This window comes from Carlito syrichta, unplaced genomic scaffold (assembly GCF_000164805.1).
Source record: "Carlito syrichta isolate Samal-C Ts95f unplaced genomic scaffold, Tarsius_syrichta-2.0.1 Scaffold205434, whole genome shotgun sequence".
NCBI lineage: Eukaryota > Metazoa > Chordata > Mammalia > Primates > Tarsiidae > Carlito > Carlito syrichta.
The window spans coordinates 375729-389017 of record NW_007149530.1 but is presented as its reverse complement, the minus strand read 5'-3'; the positions used below and the strand labels follow the sequence as shown (position 1 = coordinate 389017).

The 13289-nt window shown below is 37.7% G+C and overlaps 1 protein-coding gene across 4 annotated transcripts in view; it reads left to right on the top strand.

The window, feature by feature from the left end:
• Nucleotides 1-11886, top strand: part of NUDT21 (nudix hydrolase 21) — a 19003-nt gene extending 7117 nt beyond the window's left edge. The window contains exons 4-8 of one of the 4 annotated variants that reach the window (XM_021709393.1): nt 1896-1991; nt 4178-4267; nt 8578-8653; nt 9312-9426; nt 11613-11884. In XM_021709393.1, the coding sequence (XP_021565068.1) occupies nt 1896-1991; nt 4178-4267; nt 8578-8653; nt 9312-9426; nt 11613-11634 (399 nt within the window). In that variant the 3' untranslated portion in view covers nt 11635-11884. Of the gene's footprint in view, nt 1-1895; nt 1992-4177; nt 4274-8577; nt 8658-9311; nt 9429-11612 lie in introns of those variants that run through there. The other 3 variants (XM_021709394.1, XM_008051604.1, XM_021709395.1) reach the window with 3 other exon arrangements.
• Nucleotides 11887-13289: the final 1403 nt, after the last annotated feature.

The following is a 13289-nucleotide window of genomic DNA, read 5'->3' as shown; positions in this document are numbered from 1 at the left end:
TTGCCTGAGCCCACAGGTTCAAGACCAGCCTGGGCAACTTGACGAGACCTTGTCTCTACAGTAAACCAAAAAATTAGCTGGTCATGGTGGCATGTGCCTGTAATTCTAGCTACTTGGAAGACTGAGGAGGAAGGATCACCTGAGCCCCCAGGCTGAGGCTGCAGTGGCCGTGTGTGTGCCACTGCCCTCCAGTCTGGGTGACAGAGTGAGACTCCAACTCAAAGAAAAAAGAAGTTTATTTGGCTCACAATTCTGGTGGCTGGAAAGTTCAAGATTGGACCCTGGTGAGGGTCTCGTCTCACGCTGCTTCTACTCATAGCAGGAAGTGGAATGGGAATGGGTATATGCAAAGAGAGCACATGGCAAGAGAAGAGGCAAGAGAGAGTCCAAGGAAGCCACATTTTACTTGGTAACGAATTCATTCCCAAGGGAGATCATTACTCTTTTCATGAGGGGTCCACTCCCATGACTCCCAAACACCTCCCACTAGGTCCCACCTTGAAACACTGCCACACGGGGGATCAAATTTCAAGGTGAGTTTTGGTGACAAACTGCATCCAAACCATAGCAGCAATTAGTGTAGTCCACTGTTGCACACAGAGGTGACAATTAAGCATCTTATTGCTTCACCCTTAATTGTGAGTCATTGATCAAATATCACCAGGCTTTTGGAGACAGCTTCTTAACAGGAAAGAGATCAAAAGAAGCAAAAAGTATTCAACAGAAACAAAATTTAGCCATTAACAAAACTATGATTAATGTTGTTGGTGTAATAGAGGAGACTTTGTACCTATTAAACAGGGTGCCATAGAGAAAGACATTTTATTCCTCCCCCAAAATAAATAAATCCCTCATGAGTATTAAAAAATTAGTAGAAATGAAAAATCTAGTAGAGGGTTAAAAGGTAGAATTTCATCCTACCAGACAGTAGAGTGAAACGTTAAAAAGATAGAAGGCAGGTGAGAAAAGATAAAATAGTGGGTCATTCTGGAGGGACCAATGCAAACTATAGATAAATAGAGCAGAGGAAAAGGAAGTAGAGAAAATTTCCCAGAATCAAAGGATATATTTTGAGATTGAAAAGACCCACCAGCCTGTCCTCATGTCATCAAAAATTTTAGATCAGTAAGGAAAAAGAAGAAATCCTGAAAGCTTCCAAAGTCAAGAGTAGGGTTCCGGAGAAAAGCAGAAGGGTTAAAGATAAAGCATCAAAATCAGAAATGTATCAAACTATCCAGAAATAACACTGGAAGCTAAAAGTTTGTGAACATGCCTTCATAATTCTGAGATAATGTGATTTCCATCCTAGAATTTTCTGTCTAATCACGGTAAATCAAGTATTGTTTAAAATATGGTTATGTACAGACATTCAGAGTTTCATGATCTTAATATCTCTTTGACTTGTGTTCATCACCAAAATGAAAGAATATACAGAATTCAGAATATTAGAGAGGATCTAACAACATAGGAGAGAGGCCAAGAGAAGACCTAGAGCTCAGCTGTGAAGCAGGGCTAAGGGCATCTAGTGCAGACTGGAGCAGGATGATAGCAAAATGTGTCTTAGAAAAAACAGACAATTGATGTTTAAATTGAAAAGAGATTTAAGGTCTTAGAGAATGTGGGAAGGAATTTAGTGATAGAGAAAATGAAACTTACTAATTCTAAAGAAAAGAATACTTGTAAAAGTAGGAAAATGTAATTATAGTTTACTAATTTCTCTATTGTGACTGATTTAATAACTAGCCATAAAAAACTTAAATACTGAATGTTGACTTAATCAAATATTGATAATGGGAGTATGGTGGAAGAAAAAGTATGAATGGGGGTGGGGGTGTAGTTTTAACATCTAGAGTCTCAGACAGTAGAGGGTGATAATAGTTTTTTTTTTTTTTTAGGTTTTTAAAAAAAGTAATCAAGAAATGGTCATAAAAAGGTGTTTTTCAAAGTGTAACTTTATACTGGAGACACCTGACAAACACTACCTCAGCCAGGTGATTAAGGCTAACATTAGTGGTAATTCATGTTTATAGCATGTACCCTTGATATGATGTGAGGAGAATGGCACTTTGCCTTTGTGGTTTTCTTTCCAAAAGTCCATAACCTCAGTCTAATTGAAGGACATCTACAATATACCCTGACCATTATTCCTCAAAACTGTCACAATCATCAAAAATAAGGAAACTGTGGGAAACTGTCAGTCTAGAGGCGACTTAAGAAAAATGATGACTAAATGTAATACGGTATCTTAGATGGGATCCTGGGACTGAGAAGGGACATTAGGTAAAAAAACTAAGGCTATGTGTACAGACTTCAGTTAATAATCATGTATTAAAAAACAACAAAAAATAAATAAATTCTGGGTTTTGGGGTAGTTCTCCCTTATACATTTCATTCTTCTTTGTTTCACATACCAAATCACTCACCACATCCTGCCTCCTGTCTGTCCTCACTATCTTCAGAATCTACCCTATTCTCTCCATCTCTCCCTTTCTTTCCCTGGATCATGCCAATATCATTTCTTTTACCCACAGCTGCAACAGTCTCACTCCCCGTTGATCCATTCTCCATGTCATAGCCAGCACCACACCTGGTCAACCTCAACTTAAATATCCATGACTCCTGATGTCACCAGTCAAGGTCCTCACATAATCCAAGGCCTTTTGTAGTCTGATCCTAAGCACTTATCTGTCCTTGTCTTCCACTCTGCTTCTTGCCTCTCTTCTAGTTTCACCACTGTGCCATGCCTCCCTGTACCCAGCCTTTGCATCTGCTGTTCCCTCTGCCGGGAACATCCTTCCTTGCTTTCTTGTTAATCCACCTCTTGCATATCTGCCAGGTCTCAGACTCCAGCTCTCCAGTGGGGACCTCCCTGAATAATAAATAGTATATGCAAACATAAAGCTCTTATGATGTGCCAGGTGCTTGTCTCTACATATATTAACCGATTTAATAGAATAACCCTGTGACATAGATAACGTATACACTACAGCTGGCAGATGGGGAAACTGAGGCACTAAGATGAAAATAACGTGTCCAAGTTTATGTAATAAGTAAAAGAGCCAGGATCCAAATGCAGGAATCTTGGCTCCCCAGTCTGTGTTTTAATCACTGCAGCATACACCCATCAGCCCTGACTCCAGACATTGCTGAGGGTGCACTGACTGGTGTCCCCTGTAGCCTGGAGTTCATATTCACTGCACTCCCAATGCTTATGTGGTGTTCATCTCCCCTCTATATTTAAAGCATCACATGGATAGGTCTATGTCTGTCTTGTTACTGGTATGTTCCCAGTGCCTGCACATTGCCTAGCACATTGTAGGCACTCATGAAGCTGTTTTCTGATTGAATGAATGCATGATTAAAAATCCTCCCTCAGCAAAAAAGAAAAAAAAAAATCATGTATTGGTACTGGTTGATTAGTTGTGACAAATGTGCCTTACTAACATAAGATGTTAACAATAGGGGAAACTGGGTATTGTGTATATGGGAAGTCTCTGTAATATCTTTGCACATTTTCTATAAATCAAACTGTTCTAAAACTATTTAAACACAAGAAGAATGCTTTTCACATCTTTAAAATAAAAATATTTTTTTAAAAAAGAAGACTTTAAAAAATAGAGCCAAATTTCAAGGGAAAAGACAGCTAAGAGTTGAGTTATAGCCAGTGGGAATGGATGAAGAGGGACAGGGAACTGCTCTTTCTCATTATGAACCAGGTAGAACCATTTTTGACCATTTTAAGTGTGTAGAGTGTAACTTTGATTAAAATAACTTAAGTTTAACATAATTAGTAATCTATGATAGATTAATAAAAATGAAAATGGATAATTCTGGGCACATTTCTGTAACTTGGTAAGGTAGATGATTTTCAGAAACTAATTCTAGAAAAACTATTGTATGTGGTTGACTGATGTAGGTAACTGATTACCTTTGAGTTTCCTTGTATAGCCAGGGTAAACAATAGATTTGTCGGTCTTATACAGTTATATTGATAGTAGATTGCCAGTTTTGAACTAATAATGGGCAGATTGGCATAAATCATAATAAACAAGAAACCAGAGAAAAAATCTAAATGGAAGGCATATGTCTATTAGGAATGCTGCCAAGAATAGTCTCTTCACTGAAGAAGGTTGTTCATAAATGTTTAGTTGTTTACTGGCTATATTATTTTTGATAGATACTGGGTCGTCAAGACGGAGTTCTGCAAGACTGGGTCATTGATGACTGCATTGGTAACTGGTGGAGACCAAATTTTGAACCTCCTCAGGTCAGTGTTCAGTTGTATTTGCTGGGCATTTTGATAGTAGAAAACTGGTTAAATTCCAGTCACTTTTTAAAAAAAAAAGTAGTGTTTGGCTTGAAATTTCCTTTTCTCCCCTCCTTAGTTTGGGCTACAAAATTTAAAGCTAAGCCCTTTTTATTTTAAAGGAAAATTTCTAACATATGCAAAAGTAGAGAGGACAGTAAAAATAAATGAATTCCGTTACTGGTCATTCACCTTTAACAGCAGATCATGGTCTGATTTGCTTTCTCAACTCCCTCCTTCCATTGCCCCATCCCCCTACCCCTGTCTTTACCTTGGATTATTTTGAAGCATATCTTAGATACCCTTTGAATTGTAAATATTTCAGTGTGGATCATAAAAGATCATAAAGTTCTTTAAAAATCCACTACCATTATTATACTAAAAATAAATAATATCAAATATGTAACTTGTTCACATTCATATCCTTGATTATTTCAAATCTTTTTGTAATTTGAACTAGGAAAGTCTTTTAAGTCTTTTTTATGTCTATAGGGGTTGATTATCTGTCTTTTTTCCCATGTAATTTATTTGCTAATGAAATCAGGCTATTTAAAGTTTCTAGTGTTTCCATTGCTGAGTGTGTCCCCCTGTTGTCATTGAACATGCAGCTCTTTCGTCTGTGTGTCTTATAAATTGATAGTTAGATCAGGCTCATTTAATTGGGGGGATGGTATATTATTGATTTTACTACACAACAGGTTACCTCAACATTTAGCTTAAAACAGTGGACGCTTATCTCAGTTTCTCAGGGTCAGGTATCTGGGAGCTGTTTAGCAGGGTGGTTCTGGCTCAAGGTCTCTCTTGAAGTTATGTAACATAAAGATAAAGCTGAGACTGTAACATAGAGATGAACTAGGGCTGTAGAGTCCGATCTCAAGCTCACACATGTGTTTGTTAGCAGACCTCTCAGTTCCTTCTGGGCTGTTAGACAGAAGCCTTCAGTTTTTGCTAGCTGTTGACCCCAGGTCTCCCTCAGTTCCTAGCCATGAGAACATCTCCAAAGGACCACTCAATAAGGCAGCTGGCTTCCCCTGGAATGTGTGATTCAAGAGACAGCGATAGAGTGCTCAAGGAAGCTGCAGTCTGTTATAACCTATTTTTGGCAGTGGCATACCATCACTTCTGCTGTGTGCTATTAGTCACACAAGCCAATCCTAGTACGTTGTGGGAGGGGACTACACAAAGGTATAAATACCAGGGAACGCAGGGATTATTAATGGTCATCTTGGAGGCTGTCTACCACAGGTGGTATAGTATACTTCCATCAGGGATTTAAAAATATTTGGTTGTCTCTTTTTGTCATGTTAGCAGCTCATTGATGATAATTTCCTGGATCTGTGAATTCATTGTGATTGTGATCCTTATATTAAGAGAAACTTCTCTCATCAACAACCTGGATATCCTAAGGTATATAGTTTGTGTAGGAAAGAGTAGAGGCTGCTTTTCCTTTATTACCAGTTTTCAGAAGAATGACTTAATTCCATAGCAGTCTTCAAAGATTAGACTTTATTCAAAAGAGATTAAGACAAAGGCTTGAGTATACAGGTAGTTTGTTTGGGAGGGGCTTCCAGGAAGCAGTAGAGTTCAGGGAGAGAGAACAGAAGCAGCAGAAGTGAAAAAGGGTATGTTATTGATCTTATTACGCCTGTCGGCAACTAGATGAATCCTGCTAAGGATTGTCAGGAACCATGTGGAATGTACCTCACAGGTAGAAGGCCAGAGATTCTTACTCACCATTGGGTGAAGGTTGCATTCATATTTAGTCTGAGCACTTGTTGAGAGACTTTGCAGGCTTTAGGAAAGCTTGGAGGCTAAAAAGCAGTGTGGAAGCCGGGCTCGGTGGCTCAGCCTGTAATCCCGCGCCTTTGGGAGGCTGAGGTGAGTGGATTGCCTGAGCCCGCGGGTTCGAGACCCGCCTGGGCAGCGAGACCTCATCTCTACAAAATTCAAAAAATTAGCCGGGTGTGGTCGCGTACGCCTATAATTCCAGCTACTCGGAAGGCTGAGGTGGAAGGATCGCCGGAGCCCAGCAGGTCGAGGCTGCGGTGGCCAGGAGCGGCCACTGCACTCCAGTCTGGGCGACAGAGTGAGACTCCAACTCAAAAAAAAAAAAAAAAAAAAGCAGTGTGGGACAGTGGCAGCAAACAGGGAACTTTCTGCCACTTTTCAAATACTGCTGCCCTGAAATCTGAGGCAAGATGAGATGTTGTGATATGGGGCACTAAAACATTTGTTTCAGTAACCTCAAAATGTCAGTATGACTTCAAGGATTTCTGTATATTGGATATGTTTGAATCTATTGCAACAATTGATGTTACAAATGCTCATATTTTCCTATTTTGACTAGTGGGAGAACTTCTTGAATTCTTTTGACAGATCAAAAGCCCTATAGCTTTTTGACAGAATGTTCCACATCAAGTGTTGCACAGAATACCAGCCGAGCAAAAGATCCTTCTGTTCTCTTCCTTCTGACTCTCTTGTTTAGCAGAGGGATAGGAAAATAAAGGGCTGTGGTAGTTGGTGCTAGTGTTCACTACCGGAGAATTGCCATGAACATACCTGTGTCTTGACTTTAAAAAAGTACAATTTTATATGAAAACAGTGAAGTTCCTGATTCAAAGATACATAGAACAATTAGTCTCAACTTCTTCTGGTTTCTTAAATATTCCTTGATGTCATTGGAAAATGCTCAGTAATAACCCTAGTAGTTTCAGACTACTTTTCTGAATACCCTCATTCATCTCCCGTACCCTGTCCTAGAACAGTTCCCTTAGCTCACTGAAACCTAGGATTGGCTCTAGTAGTATTGGTAGTATTATAGGGGTTGTATGTTTATTTAGAAAACCTAGAGAATTAGTTAGGTGTCAGTGGGAAAAGAGCATATCATCTTATTTATGTATAACGTGCAGTTGACTTAAACATTAAGACTAGGACTGAAGAAGAAAGAACTGGAAATTAAAAATAGGAACGTGTGGTCTTGTGTAGGAGAAAATTGGGTAACGCCACTCACTTTGTTTGGTCTTGGTTTGGGAACTTTTATATGTGAATCACTGATCTCTTAGTCTGTGCTATTGAAGCCACTTCTCACCTTTCTGCTGCTGCTCCTGTGTCTGGTTTTCATGATAGTGTACCGGACCTCCAAAGCCTGGACAGTTGCCTCAATTCATTGTACCCTAAGGATGGCTCTGGTATATAATTACTATATTTTGAATACTGGTAGGTGCCAATGAGTAACATAGTGGGAAATAACATAGGCTTTTATAATTAGATAAGATTTGAATAGATATAGTTGAATCTTGGCTTCACCACTTAGCTGAGTAATCTTGGGATGTGTACTTAGACTTTCTTAGCATAAGTTCCTATGTAAATTGGGAATGATGATAATACCTCTTTTTGGCAGCCTCTGCTTTTATCCCATTTTCCTCTTATATCTCTTTTCAGGGCTTTTTTATTCCCCAGTCCTCAAGTACAACTCCAAAAACAAAAGTAGATTTCTGAATGTCTTGTGGAAAGATGTAGGAGAGGTTTTCATAACATACAGAAGAATTCTTAAAATCCTTTTCTTAGCCTTTTTTTGTTCTCTGCCAGAATTTTTCATTCTCAGGTAACAACTCCCCTCTCTAGTTCTCTTCATCCCTTTAAATTCTCTAAAACATTTTCTTTGTTTTTTTCAAGCAATTTGGCTTTGCCCAGCTAGCAAGCTCCATTTAGACTGTTCATCTGGTGTTCCTGAAGTATGCACCATGTAGTGAGGGGAGGTTGGATGGGAGGGGAAGAAGGAGCAAGGCGCAACTTGTCAAGTGCCTCACAGGCTCTCTTGAAACCTTTCACACAGTAAATCTGTCCACATCAGGATTCTAGAATGTTTAACCAGGAATTCTTTTTTTACACCAACTTTTTTTAAAAACACTATTTGAAATCAGACTTCATTGTGTTGTAAATTTCTCAAGCTGTAAATCCTGTAATTAAGTATTTTATTATCACGAATTGTTGGACTTACTACTTGTTATTTTGTATGTATTAAAGCATTTATTTACTAGTGCATCTGTTAGATACTGAATCTTGGTAAAGGAAAAACTAGAACGTAGTATATTTCTCCCAGCAGCTTACACTATACCGGGGAGTAGCATGTTAAAATTGTATTTGTGATATGAATAACTTGGTCTCAGAAGAGTTGATAGTTGAGCTTAACTTATCTGAAAAGGAGAAGTTGATAAGTGAAGACATGGTGGGTCTTAAAAGTTACAAATTGTTATCATTTGTTATTTTAGTATCCATATATTCCTGCACATATTACCAAGCCTAAGGAGCATAAGAAGTTGTTTCTGGTTCAACTACAAGAAAAAGGTAAGTTATTTTGTTTTTGAACACGGTCATCTAAAAATTTGTAGAATAATTTCAAGGATACCTAAGATTGTGTTTTCTCCACATTCCTTGACTTTTTGGATTTACTGTAAAACTGAAAATACATACTGTGTTGAGACAGAATTACCTAGTTTCTCTTAGATGTGCCAGTCATGCTACAGGGAAAAGAGTAAATTTAACTAGTGCCTAAGATACCAGATTGTACCATTTTTAATAATTGTTTACCTGCTGGGATTGGTTTTCACATTGTGATAAACTGCTGAAAACCTTAAGAGACTGATTTTATTTTTAAAGTCATCTTTAGGCCTATGTCTTAACAAGTAATTATTCCATGTCTTGCAATGGTGTTATAATGGAATCCAAAATAAATTGTACACTCCTAAGACTGTTGTCCTCTTCCCTTTCTACCAGGGCCAGCACTTACAGAAGGCTGCTTGTTAATAACATGGATTTCTTTAGTTTCAAAACTATTACTGTGAACTCTAGCTTAAATTAATACACAACCAAAATGTATTAATGAGAATTATCTTTTTTTTAAAAAGATTTCTCAAATGTCAATTGGTAATTAATTTAAAAATGAAATAGAAGCAGAGATTATATAAGGAATAATAGAAAAATGAATACTGTTTGTTTATTTTAGCGTTGTTTGCAGTCCCTAAAAATTACAAGCTGGTAGCTGCACCATTGTTTGAATTGTATGACAATGCACCAGGATATGGACCCATCATTTCTAGTCTCCCTCAGTTATTGAGCAGGTATGGAAAGCTTAATATTTTGTGATTCATTCATGTAAACTGTCAGATTTAAAGAATTCTGAGAATGGGCATGTTGGCTCACACCTGTAATTCCAACACTTTGGGGGGCCCAGGTGGGAGGATCACTTGTAGCCAGGAGTTCAAGACCAGCCTGGACAACATAGATCCTGTATTTACAAAAAATTTAAATGAATAAAATATTCTGAGATACCTGAGAAGGGATAGTTGATGAATTTTGGTCTTTAAGGAAAATAAGACAGTAGATAGACTCTTAGGTCATATGTGAACCATAGATTAAATATGACTGACTAAAAGTGTCTCCAGGCTCTAAGTTTTGGCATGACATTCTGGTATTTGTGTAATTGCTCCTCCCCAAATCTGATGTTCTCAACAGTTAAGACTATTTTAAAAGATGGTGAAAGCGTAGTCAACAACATGTAAATATGAGGAGAGTTATCTATGTAAAGATGTGGAGAATTGCATTTCTAGATGTTCTTTCAGATCATGTTTTTCCTTTGCTTTCACACAACCACAGCAGTCGTCAACACAGAATAAGACTTCTGTGACCAAATATTGGCGTTTCCCCCCACATACCCGCCACAGACCCCAACTTGGCATCCTTTGATTCAGTTCTGACACTGTCTATCTGAGGTGGTGTCAGATCCTACAGGTTGAGGGCTCAGTCTCCTAAGACTGCTCCTACCTCCTTCCCTCAGATCCCAGTTGCAAACCCAGGCCTAAGGAACTTCTGCTGACCAGCTTCAAGTTGGGTTTTCCACAGCCCCTCCCTCTCTTTGGGTTCAGTTGATTTGCTTGAGCAGCTCACAGAGGAAAATACTTATGTTTACTGGTTTATTATAAAGGATTTTATAATAAACAAAGGATAGGAAAAGATGTATGGGGTGAGATATGGGGGAAAGGGTGCAAAGCTTCCATGCCCTCCTTGGGTGTGCTATCTTCCGGGAACCTCCTCATGTTCAGCTGTCTGGAAACTCTCTAAATCCCGTCCTTTGAGGTCTTGTGGCATGATTGACAACCTTGTAGAAATGTGATTGGACAAAAAGTGTATGAGCTCATAGTAATAGGCTAAGTGGGGAAATGCAGCAAGGCCTGTTTGTTCTAATTCTTCTTGGCCTCCCTGTGCAGCATTGCTTCCTCCAGAGTATGGTAAATGGTGGACAGGAGAAAGTTAAAGAGAGATTCTGTTTCCTGACACCTAAAGCACCCCAACATCATAACAAAAGACTGTAGCAAGGGCTATGGGACTTAGGAGCCAGGAATTGTGGAAGAAAATCCAAATGCATATATCATAACACCACACTTGGTAATATATTCTGTTTCCTTTTTGGAACTTACTGTATTTAGGTCCAAATTGGGGCATGTAGGTCCTGAATTTTTACTGGGAGTTTGGCAGACAGAGTGATGAGAAATGCATTTTTTCAAAAGTTGACTTATACTGGTTGAGATCTTTAGAGCCAATCATAGAAATTGCAGAATAACATCATTGGTAAGAATGGAGATTTGCAGTCAGTGTTTGGATTTGAATCCCAACTTCAATCCTTTCTGGCAGTGTGACCTCAGACAAACTATGATATGTATGTCTATTTCTTCATCTGTAAATGGGGACTAGTAGTCCCTACTTCATAGCATTGTGAGGACCAAGTGAAATATACATATGAAGTGTTTAGAACAGTGCCAAGCATCTAGTTAGTAAATATTAGGTTAGAAGCAATTTCAGGAGTGATTTTGGCCTTTTATGAAAGCTTACAGAGTATGAAATTGTTCTTTTTACTTTGTCACTAATCAGACTTTACCTTTTGTTACTCCACTTTGGCCTCCTGATAGGTTACAAGTTGAGTAGTATGTGGGAAAGAGTCATATTATTCATTCATTCAGATGCCTACCTGTCAGATGCAGAAACTGTGCTGAGTAGCCAGAATACAAGGACATGTAAAAATTTTTCCTGTTCTCAAGGAACTTATTAGTAGATAATTAATCAAATTTGCACTCTTAATTTTTTTGATGCATAAGGTGTAACCAGGGAGAGAAAATTGTGTCTTGGTGTAGAAAATGCTAAACATGTCAAGGGAGGATAGAAACATCCAGATAAATTTCCTTATCTAAAGTGGAAACTATATAAATAGTACTGTTTTTAACAAAGGTATTTTTCTTTATTAAAAATTCAGGTTCAATTTTATATACAACTGAATTCCTGCACAATGGAGAGGAAAAAGAAGCCGTCTCTGTGAGCACAGCTAGAAGAATAAACGTGGTAGAAAAGTTTTTTGGTTTTATCTCTTTCCCAATCCTTCAATTGCCGCCTACTTTCTATTGTTTGAATAGTCAAGTTAATATGAAGAACTGGATAGTGGTGAAAACAAATGTGATAATGTTTATTTACTTTAGATTCAACTCATACTTTTTTTTTTTACAACATTAAAGAAAATGGATTTCTTTCTATTTGTCTTTTTTTTTAATTTCTCATTAAACTTCTAAAATTTTTACAGGTGAAGATTGTTTTTCCCCCCTCTTAGTGAATGTTAAGATGCAATAGCAAGCTTAGGTAGTCAAGCTTATGGGACCCTTGCTCCAATACCATTCTTGGGTGCATACTCTAGGATTGTTACAGATATTTGTGGTGAAGATCTTCTGTTACTTTTGGGAACTAGATTTGTCTAATTGAGTCCAAGGTGTAACTCCTGTACCAAATTTTACATTCTGGTGGGTTGTATTACAGAGAACTCCCAGTAGGATATTAACTGACTTGTATATTTTATAACCTTCCAGGTCTGAGTTCACAAACAGCAGACCATTAAAATTAGTTAGGTCAGCAAACTCATAGAAATTGGTATAAAAAGAGACTAATTTAGAACTTTTTTTCTTCACATAATTAAAATATTAATTATTTATGCTGTTGCTAAATTATGTGTCTTAGAGCCATGGTAAAAATAGTGATCTGTGAAGGAAATTTCTAAAAGTGGGTGTATTCCATTTTGATCTCTTAGATTGTAAAGTTATTTCAGTTAACTTGAAATTATATCCATGGTGATGCAAATTTGGTTTTAGCAAGTGACAAAGGCTTTCAAAAATATTTTGGAATAATCTGGATCAACTGAAATCTTGAGATAGAATAGGTAGGGGACAGATTTTGTCAGCCTAAGAGAAAAATACCAAGTTTTAAAAACTTTTTAAAAACACTGCCAAATCTGGATCAAATTTGAAGGGATACAGAATAATTAAGGCAAGGAGTTTGCTGTTTGTGGTATTGTTTAAGGGTTAAAGTATATTGTGTATGCCTTATTATAGACTTGTGACTGTAGGTTTACTGTAAAAGAAATCTTAAAAGATGTAGCTACTTAAAAAAAGATTAGTTAAGATAGTCAAAATGAATTTTTTGCTTAATTCTTACATTTTTACAGTACTGATTATGGGCTATTTTCATGAACATTGAGTGATGTCAAAAGTATGTCGTAGAGAAAATTAGGCCAAATGTAGGTGAGCAATTATATTTACGAACATTCAAGTTTATTTAGTTGGGGTCATGTCAGACCTTCACGTAGTTGTTAAGTCGTGACTGGAACCATGTCTATGCTTAGTAGTAGGTGAGCACTAGACTCCATGACCAAAAATGACCAGTGATTTCCTTTGAAAAAGTTATTAGTTCTGTGGATTGTCCTGTTCCCTCCTGCCCCTAACAGTCCTGCTCCTCTGATTTATATTAGCTTATTTCTAATTTAGTATATTCTGCTGGTAAGCTTGCTAATTAGCTGAGTCCTTCAGATTGGAGGAAGGTAGTGATGGAGATGGGTTCATCTGACTCATCTTTCATGGTAGCTTCTGGCCTCTGAGTGAATGGTTACAGC